The 27056-nt window shown below is 38.5% G+C and overlaps 1 protein-coding gene across 1 annotated transcript in view; it reads left to right on the forward strand.

The window, feature by feature from the left end:
* Window positions 1–887: 887 nt before the first annotated feature.
* LOC108713414 (metalloprotease TIKI1) overlaps window positions 888–27056 on the forward strand; it is a 70485-nt gene continuing 44316 nt past the window's right edge. Inside the window, exons 1-2 of the mRNA XM_018256864.2 lie at window positions 888–1394; window positions 19911–20471. Of these exons, the coding sequence (XP_018112353.1) occupies window positions 1287–1394; window positions 19911–20471 (669 nt within the window). The 5' untranslated portion in view covers window positions 888–1286. The remainder of the gene's footprint in view (window positions 1395–19910; window positions 20472–27056) is intronic.

Genomic DNA, 27056 nt, shown 5'->3' on the forward strand with positions numbered 1-27056 from the left:
TCCGAAGTTGAAGTAAATTTGAAGTCTTGGTATCCTATTCGATGGTCGAAGTATTCAAAAAATTACTTTGATGTTCGAACTTTTTTACTTCGAAAATTCACTTGAACCTTAGTAAATCTGCCCGTTGGTGTTTTTTAACCATTGCAGAACCTTATTTACCTCACATTGGTGTTTTTCAACCATTGCAGAACCTTATTTACCTCACATTGGTGTTTTTCAGGAGAAAAGTGCTATGGAAGTGCTATGGAAGACAATTGGAACTGTAGGAGGCAGTCAAAGGCATTTTATCCCATTGGCTACATGCACCATTAGCCTAAAGTATCATGAAGCAGCGACTGATGTGGACAATCTGTGGCAACTAGCATGTACCCCAGGTCCAGTGTCGGACTGGCCCACCAGGATACCAGGAAAACTCCCGGTGGGCCCAGGTGACCTGGGCCCTCATGCTGCTAAATATTTGGCCTATTTCATGGCTATTTCCTATTTCTATGAGTATAAAGAGGCTAAATAGATGGAATAATAGATTATAGTATGTAAAGAAAACAGAAAAAGCATATAGAGGTTGAGTGAGAAGAGGAAGAATAATAGCGCTGAGAGTTGGCTCCTGCCTAAGTTTTTTGGTGGGCCCCTGGTTTTTGGGTGGGCCCCTGGTGTCCCAGTCCAACACTGCCCAGGTCCATTTGGCTGCTACTAGGGACAAACAATACACGTTGCAGAGGTATTTAATATCAGGGAAAATTAGCCGACACCACTTGATCAGTCAGACTGCAGGTCACAGCCCGTGTCCATTTACATAGAGCATTTATTCCGGACCTAGAGTCTGGCGGCAGTAGGAGGAGGGGTAATGGGACAGAGGAGGGGACACGTAATTTAGAGAAAGGCAAATGCCACAGAAGGGAGGAATACAAGTTCCCGGACTCCTCCCACAACTTTCAGTTTTACTCGGGGCATGTGGATGTGGTTCCCTAACTCATCACACTCGGGCAGATACCAGGGAAAGATGCCAAAGTGACGCGCTAGTTCGCTACCTCAGAGCCCAACATCCCGCCACTATGGCACCCCGGGCCACTCGCTTTCACCTTCTGCGCTTACTGTTGGCCGCAAAGGTTATCGGGAGCAATAGCATCAGCCCAGGTCCGCGCTGACACCCCGGACTGCATGGATTCGTTTTCATGGATTTTTTGCTATTATTTGTCATTTCACTTTAGTTCGCAGCAGAGCAGACCTGGCAACAGTGCTCCTCGTTTCTTTTGACTAATTTTGGGCAATTCTTTAGCCTCTGAGCTATGATGGTAATCATTTGGAATTTATTCCTGCCAGCCTTCCTTGTAGTGCTGGCCAAGGCGAGTCTCAGGAGCTCCAGGGATTCGGCTAACTGCAAGCTCAACAAGAAAGTAAGTCTGGGAGGGTGTGCAGCTGCCTAACTATAGCCTGGGGAAGGGCTAATACAAATAACAGGGACTTGCCAACTGCACTTGCAAGGGGGGTCCCCTGCATCCAAGTCTGTTCATTTCATTGATATAAAGCCCACAGATATTTAAATTGCAATTCACTATTAACAAGTTAATACACTTGTGTCAAGTTTTGTGCCATATATATATATATATATATATTTACTTTCTGATGGGTGATAGAATCTTTTGGTTTGTGTGAATGAGCTATGAAATGTCACAATTGAAAAGAAATGCAACATTTGTTGTGCCATCAGCCTCTCACAGTGCTACTCCGTTACTCAATGAAAATAGTGACCAAAATGTTGTGAGAACAGTCAGGGGGTTCCATTTTCAGATAATTCTGTCAAAATTTAATGTCAAGTTACACCGAGAGAGATTTTGCCATACAGCAACTTTTTACAAGAGATACATTTGTTTTTTCGACACATTTTGCTTCGAGTTTCATCTGCTGCTTCTTGTCATGTTGCAAAAAGTTAGAGGCAATAACATTGACCTTACAGCTGAGAGAGCATATTCACACTCTGCAGATTATGGGCAAACTGCACTTTGTATGTTCTCTAACAGGGTTGGAGAGGGAATGTTAATTTTGTGTACAAAGCGTAACTGGGAACATACCAACTGTGACGAGAGATATAAAAGGCCCTTCAGTCTGAGATAGTGCTCACTCAGGGGTAAGGGGGCAAGCCACTCAAATGTTGACAGCTATTTTGCCTATTAATGTTGCCATTCCATTGGAGACTGTAAGCTGTTGATCTTTTTATTACACAGAACTATCACCAGGGGACATTGCTTTGCTTGGAGTTCATGCCCCCAGATTCCATAATCAGTAACCCAGACGTCACTGGCCATTTAATCTAGAAATACATATATTTTGAAATGGTTTCTGACATCTGGCTGCATTCACGCTAATTGCATTCTCGAACGAAAGGGAAGCAAAGTGCAGCTTCTATCACGTCTGGGTTATCCAGTGCAAAGCATTGGCAGGCCAAATTTTCTGACAAAATATACCGACTGCGCTTGATTGAACCTCAAGACAGTCATTCAAAACTGAAATTCCTTCAGGTTTGATGCTGTCATGGCATGATCTCTACAAACATTCATTTTTATCCTGACACTGACACAACTTTACATTATCTATTTAATACTCTTAGGGACATATTTATTATGCTTATTATACAGCGGGATAATACACCACACTTTGCTAGGCCTCACAGTGTAAAAACAGCATAAAATGTTAATTTTTGTTAGAGTGGCTTCCAACGGAAGCAATGTAAAATAACGGCAGCAAATCTGACGTTCACATGGCTTAAAATTACACACACCATGTGATATTTTACACAGCTTTTTGTACAATTTTTCCTGCGAATTTTAGTTTTACATAGTATAATAAATATGCACATTAGAAGGGGTACTGACATTGGCAGTTAAGACCCCAGACAATATTGGACAAACTGTCCAACCATGGCTTCTCACCATTAAATTAACTTTTAGTATGATGTAGCAAGTGATATTCTTAGACAATTTGCATTTAGTTTTCATGTTTTATTATTTGTGGGGGGTTTTTGTGTTATTTAACTCTTTATTCAGTGGCTCTCCAGTTTGCAAATCAACCTAGAAACCACACATTGATTTGAATAAGAGACTGGAATATGAATAGAAGAGGCCTGAATAGAAAGACGAGTAATAAAAAGTAGCAATAATCATACATTTGTGGCCTTAAAGAGCATTTAGCAGGGGGCCACTAAAGCTGGAAACAGTCAGAGGAAGAAGGCAAATAATCAAAAAACTATAAAAAAAGATGAAACTAGGGGAAGTTGCTTAGAATTAGACATTGTATAACACACTAAAAGCTAACTTAAAGGTGAACCTCCCTTTATATATCAACATAGTCAAAATGTTATATTCATGAAAAGGTATTTTTAGTGGCTGAAGAATTGTTGCAAAACCAGAGTTGTTGCCTACTATCCCTTTCAGTTTCACCTACAGAACTGGCATTTATACTGCAGTGTGGTGCACTAATGCATTGCACAATTCTTACAAACCTGATTTTACAATAAAACACAAAACACTTTAACAATTCTTAAACACTTTAATAATTCTTAAAGATAGAAATCTTTTTTAAAAATACTCTATTATATTAGGTAAAACACCAAATGTAACACCTCTTCTCAACTGAATTGTTATATTTGTCACTTTCGATAGTTTGATGAACTGCCCTCTGCAAGAAACCTGTGATAGGCAACACCCCATTTGTACTTGTACAATAAAATACCATTTGTCTCGTCATGTAAATATCATTGCCTAAAATGTGATTTGTAAATGAAGCACCTTCAAGTAGATGCATTTCCTCAAATGGGGAAAAAAGGAAAGTTTATAAAAATAAACTTAATGCTCTCATTTTGCCATCACTCCCGTTAACACAAGGGAAAGTTTAGGTTGAAGTGATAGCTTTGTTGGCTTAGTTCAGTTAAGCTGCAAGTTTTCTTGAGTGCCAAGGTCTCTTCATCTGTCATGTCGACTTTTAACACAATTACACCTTACAAAGCCCGACAGATTAGTCAGAAAAAACAAAGACTTACGTTGATCAAAGAGCAAGACAACTGTCTTAAAAAGAGATGTCACAAACATCAAGTCATCATATTCAGCTGACATAGGAAGTCTGGACTGGTTTGTATTTGCAAAGGGCAGAAGACTGGATAAAAAAGGCCCATATGTGTAAAAGTGAAAGAGAAGTGTTCCTTATTGCAAAAATAAGCAAAATGTAGATGTGAATGGTTCCTTTTAACACTCTGCAGCAATCCAGATTTACAATTACTACATTTTCATATTTATATTCTTTAAGGCCTCCCTGGAGCAAGAGTAGTTCATATTAATCCTAAAGCCTTTTTCTGGTGGTTTTTCAGTTATAGGGTACTAATAGAAGAAGCAAACAACTTTGTGGAGAGCGCACACATTCGTGGTTAAATGTAATTTAATGAGTGATTCAATCGTATTTAAAGTAACAGTCACTGCCTTTTTGAATTAGCCAAGTGGTCTAATTATGAAAGTGGATGGAAAATTCACCTAACTATGGGGTACTTTAAATTAATTAGAGTGCCCATAATTGACAAGGTATCTTCTGCCTCTATTGAAACTGGGACCTCATTTGGTTCATTTCCATGACTAGGGGTTGAATGCACAATTCACTTTCCTAAGTGAAAACTTTGTCAAAAAAGTTAACTCAGAGGTGGGAGTCTCACAGTTTTACAAAACTTGCCTTGTTTTCTTAACCCATAATCAGTCAGTATTACATTGCTTTGATGTCATCATAACTTTGTAGATTCTGCTCTTCTGAGCACAGTTACAGTATGTGTGGTCAGTAAATATTTTTTTTGTTCCCATACCCTAAAATGCTGAAATGTATAAGGCTTCCAATTTATTGTACATCTTGAACTCTCCACACTTATGCAAACAAAATCATGTACCAGTATGGATGCACCAAATCCATGATTTACTTTGGTATTTGGTTTAATTCCAGCACTTCTCATATTCAAACAATACTTTAATTCACAGATTAACCAAATCCAGACCTTTGATTTAATAAGACTTTAAAACACTGGATATTGGACGACATTTTCCTAACGGATGTACATATTTTGTAGATAGTACTCAAATTTCTATGTGAAATATTCTCACCATGCAATAAAAATGTATCAGGTATGTTTTTTCCAAGAACAACAGCATTATAACTAGGCTTCTATACACTATTCTATACTATTCTATAATCAATATCTAAAGTATGGTATCGAAACTGATATAATGCTGCCTGTAAACTGTAAGCGGCTTTTGAATCCAGTTAATGAGATCCCGTTGGGAGAGATAAAGTTATGTGGAGTGTGTGAGCCCATTGTTTGCATTGTGTCCATCCCTTTTCTTGTGATTGTTTATTTTACCCCAGCTCTCATCCCTATCCCAAGCACTTCATTCACAGCAATGTGACCTCTCTCTACTCCAGCCAATGATCAGAGGAGCATCTAGTCTCTAAACACATCCATTATTGCTTCATTAACTCCCTTTATTCTATCTCCTGTTTCCATTATGGCTATTTCTATTTGCATTTTAATGAACCGAGATTCGCACTGTTTGTTCATCCTTTTATCTTACAAAACACATAGCGAAAGAAGAAATTCTGTTCATCTGCGCAGTACTTCTTCTCTGGCCTACATTCACAGTGTTCCTGGTTTCACTGCTGTCCTCCTATACATACTGATGTATAATGAAGCCTTTCAGCCATAATTATTAGATTAGTCTACTCTCAGCTCTTAAGCTCCAATTGTTCGCACAGTCTTGTTTATTTCAAGCTGGCCTTACTTAAATAGGCCAGATTACCTCTTCTCAACTTTGTTATTTTTCTCTAGAAAGTTTATGTTTTATGCTCATTTTACTTATTATGCAATGTATGTGCTGTGTGATTTTTAAGGTTTCTTTTCCAAATTGTTTGTGCCCCATTTTTGAGTCTAATAAAGCAAAAACATATTTGCACCAACAGCCAAAGGGCCTTGAAAATTGCTGCTGTTTTTTCTATGCAAGAAGTCTTGCTATTCCACAGTGCCAGTCCCTTTCCAGAGGCTATTATTAACACTGATTCTATAGCCACCATATCTCCTTACTATACCCACTATCTCACAGCCACGGTTCTTTCCCATAGAATATTATTCCCACTGCTACTAAAGGCACACTCTCTCCCTACTACAGTGTCGGAGACCCAGCCACAAAGCACCTTCCCACCCAGCTGCAACCCCCCTCTGCCCCCCATCCCAGCTGTAACCCTCTTCTGCCCCCCCCCTGTGCTTACCTATTGCTTCACATGGCAGTGACTGGGGCTAGGGAGGGAGGTAGGGAGAGCGGTGCCCCGCCGGCCCAGTCCAACCCTGCCCTACTATACCTGCTATCCAACAGCCACGGTCCATTACCTACTACTATAGACACCATCTCTCCATGCTATACCTGCTATCCAACAGCAACAGCCCTTGCACAAGGCTAATATCCACATTTCTACAATAGGCACCATCTCTCCCTACTATACCTGCTATCCAACAGCCACAGTCCCTTTCCAGACGTTGTTATTGCCACTGCTGCTATAGGCCTCATCTTTCACTACTACACCTGCTATCCCAAAGCAACAGCCCTTCCACAAGGCAATATCCACATTTCTACTATAGGCACAATCTCTCCCTACTATACCTGCTATCCCACAGCCACAGTCCCTTCCCAGAAACTATTATCCAACTGCTACTAGGGCACCATCTCTACCTACTATACCTGCTATCCCACAGTCACACTCCCTTCCCAGAAACTATTATCCAACTGCTACTAGGGCACCATCTCTACCTACTATAATTGCTATCCGACAGCCACAGTCCCTTCCCAGAAACTATTATCCAACTGCTACTATAGGCACCATCTTTCCCTTCTATACCTGCTATCCCACAGCCACAGTCCCGTTCCAGAGGTTATTATCCCCACTGCTACTATAGGCACCATCTCTCCCTGCTATACCTGCTATCCCACAGCAACAGCCCTTGCACAAGGCTAATATCCACTTTTTTATTATAGGCACCATCTCCCCTACTATACCAGCTATGTCACAGCCACAGTCCCTTCCCTGTGGTATTATTCCACTGATGTAATAGGTACTATCTCTCCTTACTGTGCCTGCTATGCCACAGACTCAGTGCCTTCCCAAAGGCTATTATCCCAATACTATAATAGTGGTTAGTATTCCCACTGCTTCTACAAAACTGTACCTGCTATTATCACCTGTGCTATTATCTTTCCCTGCTATACCTGTTATCCCTTGTAAAATGCAATATTTATTTTTTTTGTTTTGTTTTTGAGTCATTTGAATCAGGCTTTTCTTATTTATAAATGTATTTATGTATTTGGATAAGAGATTTTCTCCATCCCTCTGAATGCAAAACATATGAGTAAGTTTAATATGTTGAAAATTAGCCAAAAATATTATATTTAAATAGTCATGGCAAATATTGCTTATTTCTTTTTGTAATACTCTTTAATTGCATGCCAGTCTAAACCCTGCAAAAATCTGATAAGCCTTTGACTCTCCCTATACTTATCACACAAGAGAAGTTAATTTCGACTGCTGCTGGTAGGACATATTCAGAGATTGGGACCACATGGATCTACTGATTAGTCTTTAATACAAACCATAAATGTGGTTTGAGGAAATGCGTACACATGCTAACTGTAACATCACAGGGGCAATTATGCCCATATGTCAGAGAGCTTTCTGAACCATTACAATTAGAAATTTAGGCATATCATTGATTTAGTGAAAATTATGTAATTATAGCTGGCTTTGCATTATTTAAAAGTTTTATTACCTTTTCTCTAGATTCAGTGTAATCAAACATGTAATATTTGGTTTTGCAGTGGCTGTATTTCCATAGGGGCTAATCAAATACAGATGCAAGAAAAATTTTGGTCTGTCTTAGAATATATTATATAAGTTTAAGTTGGCCTGTCAAATAAGTATTGGTATGCCTGAATTTATAGGAAATACTGTAAATTTATGATTCTACCCGTTCTACCTTATTGGGTCATGACTCACTTGAGCATCTCGCTAGAGACTAAATTCTCCAGTTCCTATGCTGTCAATGTGCCTAGTTTTGAACTTTGGTACTGAACCTTTTACTTGTAGACGTTTTAGTTTGAAACACCTGGCCTAAGCTCTTATCCCCTCAAAAAGTAGCTTAAAGAGATTCTGTCATGATTTTTATGGTGTAGTTTTTATTTCTAAATTACACTGCAAATTCTACCATATAAAACTTCATTCCTAACCCAACAAGTGTATTTTGTTGACTTGTTTGTTGTAATATTGGTGTGTAGGCGCCATCTCAGATCATCTTGCCTAGTCATGTGCTTTCAGAAAGAGCCAGTGCTGCACTATTGAACTGCTTTCTAACAGGCTATTGTTTCTCCTGCTCAATTTAACTGAAGCAGTTGCAGTGGGACATGGTTTTTTACAGGGGCGTAACTACTGGGGGTGCAGGGGGTTTGATCGCACCCGGGGTGGCTGCGCGGCCTGACCGCCCGTAGTTACATTACTGTTTTTTTAGTATTTAGTGCTGTTCTTATATCTACCAGGGAGCTGTTATCTGGTTACCTTCCCATTGTTCTACTGGGCTGTCTGACTGATATCTGGTCTAAAATGGGGAGTATTTAAAATCCCCTGGGGTGTAGGCCTGCTGTATGCGGTGATAATTTGCCTACCTGGTAACCCATTTGCTTGATGTGGGTTAAACTGTAACCTTGATACTTTAATTACATTTCCTGAGTGTTCAGAAATGCAAAGGATGCCATAGGCCTAGTACTCCTTCTGAACTCCGAGCTACAATTAACTCTGCAACTCTCATGAACTTCTTCATTAGCTAGGCATTGTACAAATTAAAAAGGAATAACCATGTTTATCCATGTTTTTATCTTTTTTCACAAAATGTGGACTAGGTTTCAACACATGTAATGATTTTTTTTTTTTTAAATTGTGGTCATTCCAACATTTCCTTTAAGGGTGGTGACACACTCTAAGATTAGTCGCCCAGTAACAAATCGCCTCTTCTTAGGGCAACTAATCTCCCCTAAATGCTTCACGCCAGTTAGAATGTTAAACACCTCCAGGGCTTGGGCTTGATCATGCTCAGTTTGCTCCTCTCCCTCCTCCCCTCCCTGCTGTAACCTGAGCTCAAAGCTATGAGCGAGCAGGGAGAGAAGGGGAGAAGTGATGTCACAGCAAGCTAATATGGCAGCTGTTATCCTAAACAAACAGAGACAGTGTCTAGAGCTGTTTACTCAGGTATGGAAAAGCATTCGAAAGAATAAAAATGGTGTTCTAGCTTGCACTTGTAGCTAATCTATCGGCAATAAACTGCCTTGGTAGCTTTCCTTCTCCTTTAAAAGTGTCTTCTACCACTAACTAATAAATGTTGGGTGTTATTTACAATGAGAGTTAAAATGTTGTGCAGAAGTACTTAAAATGTATTGTTTGTGATGTTTAAAATACTTTGGGGGTATACTTTGCATTTTTGTTGAGGCCAGCAACAATTAGCGTTTATTGAAAGTTTTAACCCACTGCAGAACACTGATCAGAGCTCAAATTTGCCTTATGCCGAGAGCACGCAACCAATTTCCTTTTGATTTCCAGCTGATCTCCTGCTGCGAACCAAGTCTCTGATGTCAGCAGGAGCCAAATCTTACATGAGCGCGAGAAAAACAACTGACAAACAGAGACCATGGAATTTTTAAGTGTTCCTGATCATTTTAAAAATGTAGCAAAGTAACACACTTGCTTGTTATGCTAGCTGGCTTTTAGTCCCTAATGAACACTGACACTGCAAAAATAAAAAGTGTGAGCACAGAGAGAACCAGGTGATTGGCTACTTATGGCTATGGCAAGTCACTGCTTGCCTGTTGATATCCAGGGCACTTGTCAGTCCTTGTTTATTACTCCCTTTCACTATTCAGATACACATGCACAAATAGCCACAGACAGTATATACAATCTATGCATCTGAAGGTGCACGCAACTGAGGGTTAGATTTATGCGTGGCCTTAAATTGAATGCTTGTCTATAAGGGACTGAATCCTTATAAATCATTTTATTCTGCAAATCAGTAATAACACAGAAAACGATTGTGAATCAGAGTCTTTTTAAAAATTCTAGTCATTTGGGTAAAGCTATACGTAAAGTGCAAATATCCTGTTGCTCAAACCTTGAAATTATGAATTGAAAGCAGCAGTGGATTTAGAACTTGGCTTTTGATTCAGCATAAAGCTTGCTAGCCCTGAGCCTTTTTTTCCTTTACAAGCACGCGATAAAGATGCTCTGCTTAGTCCCAACTTTAATTAAACTTGCCATAGACGCAAAGATACCATTTTCGGACCGTGTGTGGAGTGTCCCGACATTTTTCGTACCATGGCGATCAGTTATTCAGTCGATCAGACAGGTTAAAAGATTTTTATTGTCTAACGATAGCATGTATTGCTATCTGACTATATCAATGGGAGATTGTCACTACTATTTGTCGGACATAAATTTTGTATGATTGCTGTCTGTCATTTAATAGCTCGAGCATCATGTCTTTTGTTCTCTTTACTACTTTATTTTAATCTGAATGGTTAGCAAGTCGGAAGAATGGAATGGACGATCATTCGTCCAACATAGGCTATAAACTGAATGTCTATGGCCAACTCTAGTCTGATCACTTGTGTACTGTATATGTCCAGAAAACAACTGCAGATAAAATTCTATATGTGGAGAGTGTAAGTATTTAATTGTAATGTTTGTTCAGTTTTAACCAATTCACACATATTACAAAGAAGGTCTAATTTTTGGAAAAAAATAAAAAAAGTTAGGGCACACCGCCTCATAAAGTAAAAGCCATTGTTTATTTGTTACATTATAAAACACATTAGGTGTAATGGACACCTAATGCGTTTCAGGAACATCCCTTAATGATTAATTTTCGGGGTCTAGATATTTAATATTGTGGTTCTCAGATTAATAGCAGTCTTGGAATCAGATTATTTACTATATAATTACATAAAATACACAATTTTTGAATTTCATTAATTGACCATTCTTCCACATGGATAGCAAACCTGATCCTACATTAATTGGCATATTCAAAAATGAGCAAAATCCAGATCCCTAATATTAAGTTACAGTGATTGTCAGACAAGGGTTTATTTCGTTTTATATGTTGTTTTTCTAAATATCACTGAACAATAGCGATGATTTAGATCCCTAATATTAAGTTACAGTGATTGTCGGACAAGGGTTTATTTAGTTTTATATATGTTGTTTTTCTAAATATCACTGAACAATAGCGATGATTTTGTAGGTTACATGGATTTCCATTCTACACAGCTGGTGACACAATGGGATAAATTAAGGGATTTCTGAGGGACAGTCAGCCATGTGAATGTGTAATATGGCCACACAAGTGGATGGCAGAATTTACTGGTTCCCAAAGATTGACCCACAGCCTGTTTTTTTTTTTGTTTTTTTTAAAATTTATTTTGGTACAAACACACAGAAATTGAATGGCCAAAGGAAGCATATCAACAGGGCCCAAACCCACAGATGAGCATGCAGTTCAATGAGAAATTGTTTAAGATCTACAGTGTGTGTATAATCAGCACAGATAGTCAAAATGGGAATTGCTAGCAACACACTCATGTAATTATAATGTTCCTTTTGCCATGATAGCATTTCCGCATCATTGTATGTGGATATACAGAGTGTAAATTATGGTTTAGTTGGACTCTTCAGAATACTGTTTCAAAGTATAGAAAGGGCTCTATATAGTTGTTAGATTCAGCTGAAAGTTAAAAAGAGAACTTGTGTACTTGTGCCGACTAACGCCATTTCTTACAGAACAGGATAATGTATAGAAGACACACATTTCATTCGTAGCTGGCTTTGAGATGTTTACAGAAGTCTTGCCTTTGTCTATTAAATTGGCTTGTTTGCACTCAAAAGGACCACTGCTGAGCTGTGTGCTTACAGATTTGTCACTAAGCTTGTCGTGTTAATGTGCTTCACACTGAGCCGGGCTCTAAGGTCTGCATATATTTTGAGGCTTTTAATTCAGATTAGTGTATGGCTAAATAGAGGGCAATTAAACTATTGTATTTTAGTCAGTATATTTTTGTGTAAAATAACTTTAATTATGAAGGGGAAAACATTTGAACAATGGTGGCCATACTGTGGGCCTGCATCAGTTGCTGAAGTTCAGCTCACAAAATTCACAGTTAACAACTAGATGTGTGGAGGTTGCAAGCTACGTGCCCATTGGTCTTTTCTTACAGTAGATTTAATGGAGCACCTCACAATTAAATTTTAGTATAATATAGAGATAAGATAATCTGCAGTTAGACTACTGGGAATGGAATTGCTTGAAAACAAAGAATAAAACTGAACTCTTCACTAATGATCTTGTTTTTGAAGGTCAACGTCATTGACCCCTGACAACCAGATAGCATTTTCATTTGTAGGCTTGAAATAAGAATGCAGAACAAGAATGCTAATCATTCAGAATCCATACAAAATAGCATATGAAAGCCAGTTAAAAGTTGCATAGAATAGATGAATATGCCCATTAAGTGGTCATGTCACTGATTCCCCATAGAGCCATACACAAAGCATTTGTGCCCCACTGAACTGAAAATCCTGTCTGAGATGCAGAGAACAGCACTCACAGGAACAAGACAGCTTTAAACTTAAAGGGATTCTGTCATGATTTTTATGATGGAGTTTTTATTTCTAAATTACACAGTTTACATTGCAAATAATTCACTCTACAATATAAAATGTCATTCCTGAACCAGCAAGTGTATTTTTTTTAGTTGTAATATTGGTGTGTAGGCAGCCATCTCAAGTCATCTTACCTGGTCATGTGCTTTCAGAAAGAGCCAGCACTTTAGGATGGAACTGCTTTCTGGCAGGCTGTTCTCCTACTCAATGTAACGGAATGTGCCACAGTGGGACCTGGATTTTACTATTGAGTGCAGGCAGCTGTTATCTTGTGTTAGGGAGCTGCTATCTGGTTATCTTCCCATTGTTCTGTTGTTAGGCTCCTGGGGGGGGGGGAAGAGAAGGGGGTGAAATCACACCAGCTTGCAGTACAGCAGTAAAGAATGACTTAAGTATATCAGAGCAAAAGTCATATGTGGACAGCTTGAAAACTGACAATATGTCTAGACCCATGTCAGATTTCAAAATTAAGTATAAAAAAAACTGTTTGCTCTTTTGATAAATTGATTTCAGTGCAGAAGTCTGCTGGAGCAGCACTATTAAACGATGTGTTTTGAAAAATTTTTCCCCATGACAGTATCCCTTTATTGACCACCTTGAGCACAATACAGGTTTCTGGACACCTTCCACTATATGTAACCTCTAGCAAACTATGTACCTTTTATAACATGACAAGTTGGTTCCTCTGAATGACTTTACTTGCATTCCATGCATTTTGGGCAAATTGATACACCCTAAAGTCCTCTTGGTGTTTCACCATGAGTACTAGAAATGTTGCAACATTCTGCAGAAATCTTTTCATTGGATAAAGTAGGTTTAGATAGTGGTATTCAAAAGGTAATAGGAGATCTGGGGACAGAATAAAGGTCCCCATAGACGCAAAGATTTTTCTTGCCGAACGACTGATTTTAGCAAAGTCCGACCAATCCTTCGAAATTATCTTGTGGTTAGTGGGATTCGAACGATCGTACATCTTACGATTTTTCGGCCGACACCTGTCAGAAAATTGATCAGCCAGGTTAAAAAATCTTTATCGGTTCCAGTGCAATCTCTCTATGTTTGCAGGGACAAGCAGGCAGCTACCCTTTGTTTTCCTGGCAATATCGCCTGAAATGGTCTTTTTATTTGATGGACAATTCGAACGATCGTTTCGAGATAATCGTTGTCTCACGATGACGATCGGATCTTTTAAAAATCTTTACATCTATGGCCAGCTTTAGAAGTTCTGGTTTATGGACTGCATACCAGTCTCATTTCAAGATGGAGGCCTTTAAGTTGAATTAGTGATTCGTAAAGGTAAAAGACTTAGGGGCAAATTCACTAAGCGCTGAAGCGCCGAACGCTAGCGTTACTTCGCTAGCGTTTGGCATTTTCGTTACTGCGCAAATTCACTAACGAACGCTGGCATAGTTTCGCTAGTGTTACTTCGCACCCTTACGCCTGGCGAAGTTTCGCTAGCGACGTAACTATGCAAATTCACTAACGCGCGCAGTGTACTGAACGCTACCTTTTACGCTAGACTTCCTTCGCCACCTCAGACCAGGCGAAGCGCAATAGAGTAGATAGGGATTGCTTCAAAAAAAGTCCAAATTTTTTCTAAGTCCCAAAAAACGCTGGCGTGTTTTCTACATTATGGGTGATAGGCTGAAAAAGATTGAAAAATTTTTTGGGGCTCCCCTCCTTCCCCCCTACATTTCCTGACTCATGGCAACTTACCTAGACAGTGGGCACATGTGTAGGGCAAAATAAAATTTTTATTTGATGTTTTGAAGGTTTTCTAGGCATTTGTAGTGCTGATACGTATTCCTCCATTGAAATTTGAATTTGGCGCCGTATGCAAATTAGCCTTCGCTAGCGTAACTTCGCTTTACTTAGCGAATCAACGCTAGCGCAACTTCGCAACCTTACACTACACCTGAGCGCAACTTCGGATTTTAGTGAATTTGCGAACCGCTGGCGAAACTACGCCTGGCGAAGTGTGGCGAAGTGCGGCGAAGTTACGCCTGGCGCAACTACGAATCTTAGTGAATTTGCCCCATAAGCTCTGCAAGCAAATATTGGAATTTAAATGTTACTTTTTTTTTTATTTGAAAGAAGCTTGCATGCTTATTTTAAATTCTGCACAATTTTCATGGTTTCACCACTGTTAAGGATTGATTGAGCAGTGTAGAAAATCAATCCGTTACTTTCTGTTCTCTTGAAAGTACTGGATTGCCTCATGAATCCTTTATAGTGAATAAACCAGAACAAACCATCTGAATTGAAAACAAATGGGGGTAAAGGTCACTCAAAGTGCTTTGTATTTAAGGAAGTTCCCTGGTGACTTGGCAAATACAGTCAACCCCCAATTTTACATTCCCTCATTTTATGTTTTCCCATTTTTTTCCTCTTTTTTCTTGGCTTCCTGGAAAAAGTAGATTTGTTGACTGTCACTATACCCTACTAATGCAACAACGTATCTACACACCCCAAAGTAAGAGAAAGTTGTTCTGACTACCCAGGGGTTGCCATATTTCTAAAATGTTCTTGCTGGCTGTTAGGGATGGGCACAAAGGGGGTGGGTAAGGATATTAAATATATTTAGATATAGTTTCTATCATTCAGAAAGTTGCAATTGTGCACATGTAAGACAACAGTGTCTGAGATGGCTAAATATTTTAAAATAATAATAAAGCATAATACACAAGGATAAGAACAGATGAGCTCTGAATAAGTTCTGATTTATAACCTAGAAAAGCTTTGTGCTTTATACAATAAATAGAGTATTAGAAGGCATAACCTGAAGGAAAAAGCTCATGCTTGGCTCATCATTCCTTTAGGTTACTTTAATATTAATTTAAGGCAAATACACAGGGTTTTTTTGCCCCAGGTATTTTAGCCAGCTGAAAAGTGCCCATCATGTACTCCAGTCGCTCACATTTGTATGATAAACATAGGCTTATCTTATACCCCGTGCCTGTGCGTATGTGCAGTCGAGGAAAAAGCTGGCTTTTTGCTACTAAGTTGTGCTTTCCCCATTACTGCACACGCGCACAGTGTCGGACTGGTCCACCGGGATACTAGGAAAAGTCCCGGTGGGGCAAGGTGTCAATGGGTCCCCAGGCTCCTAAACATTTGGCCTATTTCATGGCCATTCCTTATTTCTATGAGAACAAAGAGGCTAAATAGATGGAATAAAGAGTATAGTAAATAGTATGTAAAGAAAAGACACCAGGAGAATAGAGGTTGAGTGAGGAGAGGAAGAATAATAGTACTGAGAGTGGGCCCCTTGTCTTAGATTAATTGGTGGGCCCCTGGTCAAAGATTTTTGGGTGGGCCCCTGGTGTCCCAGTCCGACACTGCATGCGCATCTGACCAGGGCCGAACAGATAAGCAGAAGAATGGCCACGTTGCAGAAAATAGAAGGGAGGCAACAGGTATTGAGCTCTTTTGCTTTGGGGATCAGCCATTTATTTACCATTTATTTCATATTTAAACATGCATATTAAAGTATGGATTATTTCAGTTTCAAATGTTTGCTGAGGAATTATTATTTAGCCAAATGCAAAACGTATGGATCTGATGTACCCTTACAGCTTTTTCTCCCTCATTTGTGTTTATTATTGTAGTCATGCCATACACATCTTGATCCCAGATTTTCATTTATTATATTTATTTAAGAAATGTAATCCAAGTTTATTTTTCTACTACCTGAATTACCTATAAGTATGTAATATATATATAGGAACATCTGCCAGGTCAACACATTTGGATCCAATTACTCATGAATGCATGCTCCGTGCATATTTTTTTTAAAGAAAAAAACCAGTCCCTGCAGATACATATGTGGAAATTACATATTTTTTATAAAATTGCTTTCAGCTTTAGGTCAGTAATGTGTGTGTATATGTTCATTTATGGATTTGTACCTTCACCTTTGCCCATCCAGGATATCTATTTACGTGCTATAACTCCGTAGTGCCCCATGTTCTATTCTGGCATGTGTTCAGCAAGTCACAGAGATAGCAGAAAATCTCATACATAGGCTTCCAGGTCGGCAAACAAAGGTTTCCATACGAAAACTCAGAAACAAAGATTAAACACTGTTACTTGTATATGGCTAGAAATAGGCTTCTCAGCTTTTAGGAAACAAAGAAACATATTTCGAACCAGTCAAAAGTAGCACCTATCTTACAGGACAACAGAAAAATTCTGCTGTCTGTGGATTGAGTTGTAAATATATGCTATGTCCTGCAGTTGGAATATCAGAAGTTTCAGGATTTCATCTATAGCTCTGAATATGGCTTTTTATTCAAATGGAATACATTTGACATTAGTGGTAAAGGGCACAAAAACAACATTTAATGTTTTCCATTGGAAGTCTGGCTGTCACCAATAATGACAGATGAATTCAAGTAAATGACAGGCTGCATAGCCATCAAAATTCTAGAGCCCCATTTACTATGGAACCATTTTGGCGTGCACTCTAGGAATCAGCAGGCAGCAGTGAAGTTATAAAGCAATTTATTTACCAAACAATTCTCAATTTATTGTTTGGTAAATAACTTCACAACTGCCTGTTGATTCGTAGAGTGCACGCCGAAAGGGTTCTATATGGGCTGTGAGAGTCTCCCAAAGCTGCGGGTTTGGGGCGTTGTACCCGGGCCAAGGGTCTGGAGCTGTGAGTGACCTATCTACCATTTAATGCACATAGAATACTGTGAATTAAGCGAAAGGTCCCGGGGCCTGTGCAAATAAATATTTCTATATTTAAGTTTACTTTGGCTGTTGGATTTGAGCCCACCAGTGTATAGTGTATATTCGATGCCCCGTTTACTATGGCTTTTAATAGTCCATCGTTTATAACTCATCTATCCTGTCCGATATACTACAAATAAAAGTTTGTAATACTTTTGAAGCTCTCTATTTATAGGGGATATTGTAATAAGAACAATTTCAGCACTTTGGGCAATACCAGCCAACTACTTTCAAATATAATTAGCTCCAGTGAAAACTAATAGCAATATGAAAACTTTAGTGAAGTTTGTGGCGGACCTTAAAAAAAATTATCCCCCCATGTAACAGAAAGGCAGTTCTGAAATAGGGCGTGAAGTTAAAGAAATATGTCAAGTGGAACCATAAATGATTTTGACAGTCCAAAACAGCCTTAGGCAGACTAGGCAAATTGTAGGCAGATTCATTTTCAGCTTGCAGCTCAAGGAAACAAAATCACCTGAATCAAATTATCTAGACTTTAAGGGATCTATTTATTAAAGGAACAGTAGCACAAAAAAAAAGACAAGTGTTTAAAAGTAATTCAAATATAATGTACTGTTGCCCTGCACTGGTAAAAGTTATGTGTTTGCTTTAAAAAGACTACTATAGTTAATATAAGTAAGCTACTGTGTAGTCATGGGGACAGCCATTCAAGCTGAAAAAGGAGAAAAGGAACATGTTATTTAGCAGATAACAGATAAGCTCTGTAATAGAATACAATGGAATTCTACAGAGTACATCTGGTATCTGCTATGTAACCTGTGATTTAAATGGCTGCCCACATGGCTACACAGCAGCTCGTTTAATTATAGTAAAGTTTCTAAAGCAAACACACCAACTGTACCAGTGCAGGGCAATGGTATATAATATTCTAATTACTTTTAAATACTCAAATGTTTTGGTGTTACTGTTCCTTTAAGCTGTTAAATGGAGTAAAAAGTGGCAACAGTGAACAATGGTAAAAGGTAATGAATGCCCTTTGCTAATTTACATTACATTAGGTGGTTGCTCAAGATCAATATGTTAAAATATGCCCTATGTTACTGGGGCAGGCCAATGGCAATTTTACCATATAATTTTACCATATTTTTAACCATGTTTTATTCCATCTTGTATGTATTTTTTCTGGTGCAAATAAGGACATTAAAAAAAAAGAAGTCTCTTGCGTGGCTCAAGAGCACACTACCTGCAAAACTTGCAATAAAGCGATACGTACTGACATCTTTTTATGTTAAAGCAACGCTCTTTTTTTTTTTAAATATGTTTTTTTTAAATTTTCAAAACAAAATAAACAAACACAAGGAATTTGGAAATACATAAAGGAAAGATATATAAATGCCTTACCAGTATAGTTTAGCATACATTAACAATAGTAAATTACAAGCATCATCCAACTATCAATTTAAAAGCAACAATCTGCACAACATTACTTCCCACATGTATGAAATAGCAACTCTCTTTTTGAAAAAAGCCATTGTTAAAAAATGCTAGTAATTGGTCTGTTATCATGTATAGCCAATGTGAATCACCGTGCTGTGCATTTCAGGCAGTTTTAATGTAGAGACCTTCTGTGGATTGCTCCATGTCAGTATGAAGCATGGTGGGTTGATTGCACAGAAACTATTTCTGATTCTTGCCCATGCAAGTCAACCAGATGTGCTTCCCTTTTAGATTAATTCAGGGCAACCCCTTGTGCATTATGCCTATGGCACACAGTCCAAATTAAAAGCCTCCTAAATTAGCTTGAATGCTTTTTTTAGACTTCATTTGCCCTCATGCTTTCTACCAAAATGAACCCCTATACCTATTATTTAGAGAAAATGTTAAAAAATGCTTGAGAATAAGTTAACACATCTAAACATACTTACATGTTTTAGAACTGCAGGAGTGCACACAGCAGCAGGGCACAGAATATAATTTTGGCAACACATTGACTTCTAGGTTATATTGATAATTTTGATGACAAGACAGATGCTTAATCTTGACTGATTGAACTGACATGCAGTTTCTTGTAAACTAATTATCCATACATATTATGAACAGGTTATTGGTGGTCAACCTAGTTACCCATTTTGGCAAATCACCTGTGCTATAATTACACCTGTTCAGTATCGTACAGCAACCATTTATATTTGGCTTTCGCTGTTCTACCTGCAGCTGGCTGAGAAAATAGGTAATGAGTGATTGGTTTTGCTGTGATCAATGGCACTACGAATAATGGAGAAAATATCCCATATCTTATAAAACTAATTTTGCTTAGATTTGATGTATACATGTAAATGTCTCTAAATGTCAGTTTTATGATAATGATAGCGATATGAAACAAAAAGAAAAATTAAGACCTGTTTCATATTTATAAAGAAAAATTTTGTCTTCCTATCTTTCAGCAAAGCCAACTGAACTCCTTTCTGTGGACGATAAAGCGAGATCCCCCCTCGTACTTTTTTGGTACAATTCATGTCCCTTATACACGGGTATGGGACTTTATCCCTGAAAATTCCAAGACAGCTTTCCAGCAGAGCAATATTGTATACTTTGAATTGGACCTAACGGACCCCTACACAATCTCAGCCCTGACTAGTTGCCAGATGCTGCCCCAGGGTGAAAACTTGCAAAATGTACTTCCCAGGGATATTTACCGAAGGTTGAAACGCCATTTGGAATATGTTAAACTTATGATGCCTTCTTGGATGACTCCAGATCAAAGAGGAAAAGGGCTATATGCTGACTATTTATTCAATGCTATTGCTGGAAATTGGGAAAGGAAAAGACCTGTTTGGGTTATGCTGATGGTGAACTCCCTGACAGAGGTCGATATCAAGTCAAGAGGAGTCCCGGTATTAGATTTATATTTGGCTCAAGAAGCTGAGCGCCTTAAGAAAAGAACTGGAGCAGTAGAGCAGGTAGAAGAACAGTGCCATCCCCTGAATGGATTGAATTTATCACAGGTAAAGTATTATTCACTAAAAAGGTTTTAACAATAGATTCCTTACATAGGTCAAACATGAAAAGATTGCAGGCCAATGTGATTGTTATTGAAAGTCCTAAATGGCTAAATATCACCATGTGTGTGTAAGATCACCTGGGAAGTAAATTGCCATATTTCCATCTTGTACCACAGTGATGTGGACAGCCTAATTGTTGACCTAACTGGGGTTTTGCTTACGTGATCTGAATGACTAAATAAACATTGCAGTATGCGTGTCCAGCTTTGATGTCAACATCAGGTTACAAGTCAGGTATTGAGTCAAATCAAGAAGGCTGTGGAATTAACAAAAAAGTTTAAAAAACGATGGAATGTCAGGAGAGTTATTACTGCAGAATACAGCCATGACATAGAGGTCGTGCTGCTCATTATGTTAGTTAATGTGGGCAACAAATAAGGTGAAAGGTACATGAAAAGTTTCTATAACCACTTCTGTTTCTGAAAGTGGTGGTGATAAAACTCCTGGGATTGCAGGTGTTTGCTTCCAGTTGGTTATGGAGGACGTTGGGGCAGGTATCCCATGGCCTACAATTATCACTCAAAAAAACAGACAATTACAGGCTGTGAGACAACCTGAGCTTCCCATTGTAGTCATTGTAAAGCAACTTGCTTTGATTTTTAACTTGTTATTGCTGGTATTTTTCCCAGGAACATTTTGATTTTTATGTTTCATTATATGGGGGGTACAGAACTTCAAATCCATGACCTTTATTATTTGTTTATGAACATTCATGGGTTATGTACTATACATTCTTGAATAGTTGCTTTTGTGTCTCGCCTTGTTTTAACTAGGGATGCACCGAATCCAGGATTCGGTTTGGGATTCAGCCAGGATTTGGCCTTTTTCATCAGGATTTGGCCGAATCCTTCTGCCCGGCCGAACCGAATCTGAATCCTAATTTGCATATGCAAATTAGGGGAGGGAAATCACGTGTCTTTTTGTCACAAAACTAGGAAGTAACAAAGGTTTTCCCCTTCCTACCCCTAATTTGCATATGTAAATTAGAATTTGGATTCAGTATATATTCAGGTATGTGGCCGAATCTTTCACAAAGTATTCAGGGGTTCGGCCGAATCCAAAATAGTAGATATGTTGGGACACATACATATTTAATAACATATATAACACCATGATATCCATGAAAAAAAAGATTATCCCATTTAAAGAAATTATGTTTACTGGAAAAAATCCTACATTTTGTATCTAAGTGATTTGTTAATGTTTATATCACTACGTTTAAGCCATTTTTTCTATTAAGAATGGCATACTGTGGTTATAACTACATGGCAGGGATTAAAATGTTTTTTAAGATCTAAACTCACTGGGAATGTGCAAAGTGGAGTACATTGTTTGAACAGGTTGTAAATCACATTGGCACACTAGCAGATGTAAAAACACCATCTACTGATACTGGATCTATCATGGATACAAAGGGACATCTGCTTCATACCATTGCCACTATTATTTCTGAATTTCTGAATTTCTGAATTTCTGAACTGAGAAAGCAGGGTGCAAAGTACTTAACATGAGCAATCTGCTTTCTTGCCTAAATGAATTGCTGTAGGTCTCTGCGCTCCATTTCAGGGCATAGAGACTTGCACCCGCCCCATAAATACAGTAGTGACTGTGAAACATGAGAGTATTCATGAAGGACGGGAGGCAGGCAGCATATAGGTGTCTCCTGCCTTTTACCTGTCCCCCAACTTATGCGCCGTGCAAATTTGTGAGTGCCACAATAATAAATATTTCCTTCAGGTCTTTGAGGGTTGGGGCAGACGGTCAGATTCTGGGAGATTTAGTCGCCTGGTGACTAATCGCCTCTTCTGCAGGGCAATAATCTCCCCGAACTGCCTTCCGTCTGCTTGAATGAAGAATCACCTGCGCTAATGCACTCGCATCGATTCGATTCGGAAATCGATGCACTGCGGGTGCATTAGCGCATTCGATTCTTCATTCAAGCAGACGGAAGGCAGTTCTGGGAGATTTTCGCACCGCAAAAGAGGTGATTAATCACCAGGCGACTAATTCTCCCCGAATCTGCCTGTCTGCCCCAACCCTGAATCAGCTTTAATTAGCTGGATTGCAACTTTGTTTCAGGCGTCAGAGCCAAAGTGCAGGGAATGTAAGCAGCCAGACAGATAGTGATAGCTTTCTATAGTGATAATATTTACATATGTACTTTAAGGGTAAGGCCAGACGAGGAGATTCGTCGCCTGGCGACTTATCGCCACGTCTTTTGTGCGACTATCTCCCCGAACTGCCTCAGCATTTTTTCCCCATAGGCTACAGTGCAAAATCGCCTGCGCTAATGCACACGCGGCGATGCGTTTTCAATAGTCGCCCAAAGTTGCCTCACTGAGCCTCGCTGTAGCCTATGGGGAAAAAACACTGAGGCAGTTAGGGGAGATAGTCGCGCAAAAGACGTGGCGATAAGTTGCCAGGCGACAAAATCTCCCTGAATCTCCTCGTCTGGACTTAGCCTAAAACCGCTGAACATTTGTAATCAATGTATACTGGAAAGTTGAGTTACTAAGTTTATTTTATTAAGCAAAAAAAAAAGAAGTTTTTGGTGGAGGACCCCTTTAAACATTTTTGGTACTTTCTCCTGATGTTGGATTGTAGAGTAGAATCACAAAGCCATAATTACATAGCAATCACTATTTTAAAGGAAACAGGGAGATACCTAACACTGGTGAATCCTCTTGCATACGCAATTCAGTTTTTAGTTGTACTCTGGGAGGTGCAGTAGAACAGTTTTATGGAGAGTTAAGTTCCCTTTCATAGCAAAGTGACTTTTGTGGGTCTGTTTTTTCATGCAGACATGATTATTCTGACACTTTTGAATGAGCGTCTGCAGTCTGACGTGCAGGTCTATGGATGAAACCACAGTGATTAGACGGGTAGAGTCCAAGCTGCCAATCTGGGTGTCAGGTTTAGACCCCTGTGAGTACCAGAAAGAGAAAACTTCCCTGGGAACTCTGTCACGCTCCACAGAGTTCCATTGAGTTGAAGCAGTTAAGTGCATTTCAGCTTTAATGGGACGGCTTGCTCTTCTGTTCCTATTGGAAAGGATCATTTACTGACCCTCAGATTTTTTTTAGCTTCCCAGCTTCAATGCCCCCTTTTCAAATTAAAATAGAAATGTACGGTTTGAAATCGGATGTTCAAGTCAGGCATTCTGTACAAGCAGGGTGGCAGCATCACTCCCTAAGGCTTTTGGGTCTGTGCTGAGGTGTTGGCTTTGCCTTGTGCCCTTGGATAATGTAGTCGCAAGTTATGTAGAATATGTCCTGTTTAAAGTTCCCCTTTCGTTTTAAAATTGAAGTCAAATACACAATGGTAAAAATGGTCTCATGTATTATCAAATATGAACATTTAAAATATGATTGTACACACAATTCTGCAAGGAGGATTCCTAATGTACTGCACCAATAGCTGCTTCTGCTGATTCCTTGGAGAAAATGAATGTATATTTCCTCCTTCTGCCATTTTGTTTCCATAGCAACAGTATAATTAATCTATTCCCAGAATATTTATGTTGGCTTGTGAGTCAGAACTGTATTACTTATTTGGCTTATGGCTTAAATCGCCTTTAAGATAACTTGTAGTATATTATAGAATGGCCATTTCTAAGCAACTTATTTATTTTTTATATTTTTTTATTTGCCTTCTTTTCAGCTTTCAAATGGGGGCCACCGACCCCATCTAAAAAAACAAATGCTCTGTAAAGCTACAAATTTACTGTTATTGCTACTTTTATTACTCAAATTCCCATTCCCAATTATATTCCATTATCTTATTCAAATCAATGCATGGTTGCTTGCAAAATTTAGACCATAGCAACCAGATTGCTGAAATTGCAATCTGGAGAGCTGCTGAATAAAAAGCTACAAAAACCACAAATAATAAAAAATGAAAACCAACTGCAAATTGTCTCAGAATATCACTCTCTACAATTTAGAGACATCATACTAAAAGTTAAGTCAAAGGTGAACAACCCCTTTAAATGAAGGTATTCAACTTAAGGTATTCAACTGAAGGTATTCAATGGACATCACTGTTATAGAACATAAGGAGGGGGGCACAAAGGCACTTGGCTTTGGCATATTAAAGTCTTACTAGCTTTCTGTATGTTGATGAATATGTATATAGTTTTTTTGGGGTGGGGGAGATTTAACCAGAATGCCTGGAGCTTTTATAGAGCAGAAGAAAATGTTGTCTCCCTTTTAGTTTCACTAACCACCTGGACTATTCTCATACTGACAGTTGTCAATGATGGCATGTGGCTAGCAACACAGACGGGCATCTCATTGTTCTTCCAAACACAAGGTTTGGTCCCTGTGGAATTCACCTATTCACAATTGAGTGCCTCATGTTAGTTCATATGGAGGCAGCCTTAGGGGTCACTGCCAAATATTTAACCCTAGTCTTTAGGTAGCCACCCAAGGGTTGATTCTCCTGTGATACAGTATTTAATGTAACCTTTTTTATTTAATATTTTTGACACAATGACTTAATTAGAATGAATTGTGTACCTCGTGTTCCTCTTGTTTATTGAAAAGAAAACTTTTATTGTTTTAAAGGGATCATGGAGACATACCTATGGGTCCTGACTTATAGGTTAAGAATCTCTGGGGTAATAAAGATGATTGTGTATGGTCAGCCTATACATGCAGGTTGCCAAAGTGCACTAAATTAATGACTGGACCACATGGCAGCAATTGGACCAGCTAGTGACCGCCCACAAATTCCAATGGAAGTCATTGGCTCACCAGTTTTTAATCTTTCCAGCTGTGGGCTCACTATATGTTGTTCACTTTATCTACAAGGCTGTATCACACAATGCACAGCCTCAGTTTCTCTCTGTCTGATCCTCTTTCCTCTGCTCCGCCATGTCTTGGCACTGACAGGCAGAGAGTCCGCCTATGTGCAGATAAACAGAGTGGACAGAAGACCATCGGCTTCTCTCCACCTGTGCTTTCTCTGCGAGCGGAGAAAAGCAGATGTTACACCTCCTGTGACATAAACCCAAAGGGAAACTATTTGGCGCATAATAGGTTTGTCTTAATTATTATGAAGCTTGATGTAATAATTATGTTGCTATGAAAAAACTCTTGTGTTAATTACTGATACACAGTTGCATTCATTGAAGTTGTAGTGAAGCAAAAACCAGGGTGTAAGGTAGGGGTGGATTTCTTTATTGTCAATTAGGGTGGCCCTGTTCTCAGAGGTGTTTCTGCCACTTAAGGTAGTGGACCTGATGTCACCTATCCTCACTGCACCCAGGATAGATAGTGCTCTCTATGCTAGAAGCACCAAATTTCCTATTAAGATCGAGTCATTTATTTATCTCATTATTTTCTGAAATATACTCCAACCAAATCCACATGGGTTATTTCCCGTTATTTATCAATACATTTTACCCAAACATTCCAGGTTCAGGAAAAAACTCTAAAAAGTTGTGAAAATCGGGCGAAAAATTTGAATCGTATGAATTTTGCGGATTTTTCACCTGAAAAATCAGGGTTTTTCTGATTTTTGCCCAAAAACCACGACATCTTTGGATTTTTTTTTGGCAGATCTGAGATGCCAGATTTTGGATTCTGACTTTTTCCATCCTCTGGGTATGATAAATCATGAAAAATTTGAGTTTAATAGTAAAAAAACAAACAAAATTTTTGGAGTTTTTGGCATTCGGACTAAATAAATAACCCCCTTAAAGTTACCAGGTATGGAACGGGTAACTGGTGTCTCCCCTTCTTGACAGAATTGGAGCTGTAGCCTTCTTTATTCAGAATTGCTTACTTTCACATTCTATAAAATAGAGACCTGTTCAGGTCTGAGTGATCAATGTAGGGTGTCCACCAATCATGACACAGTTGGTAAATGAGGGCTGCCTAAATATATATATATATATATATATATATATATATATATATATATATATATATATATATATGTACTGTATATGTTAAAAACTATTTTGTGTCTGCACCCAGGCTCCATATAGAACTCTTTTATGTGAGTGCCGGCTACTTTGAACTGTATATATATATATATATATATATATATATATATATATATATACCAAAATGCAATAAGGTCCGCACTCTCGGGACTTCCTAAAAGGAAAAAATAATTTATTGTAGAAGTTACAGACTGACGTTTCAGCCTGGTCCCAGGCCTTTCTCAAAGTATATATATATATATATATATATATATATATATATATATATATATATATATATATATATATATATATATATATAGTTTCTCTGTGTATAAAGTATATCTGGGCCATTTCCAAAGTATTTTTAGTATTTATTCCTCAGATACTGAAATGTAAACAGTGGTCATCATGCAAAACTTATGAGGGTTAGGGGAATTGTTGATAGCTTTGAACTATTTTTTATATTATTTTTTAAGATTTTTCATATTTTTGTGAGATAAATATGTCCTTGTGGTAGTGAGTTATCTGCAGCTGAATTATAATGCTGCACTGAGTTCATTATGAAATTGGAAATTGTAGAACAGATACCGAAGTGA

Source organism: Xenopus laevis, chromosome 1L (assembly GCF_017654675.1).
Source record: "Xenopus laevis strain J_2021 chromosome 1L, Xenopus_laevis_v10.1, whole genome shotgun sequence".
NCBI lineage: Eukaryota > Metazoa > Chordata > Amphibia > Anura > Pipidae > Xenopus > Xenopus laevis.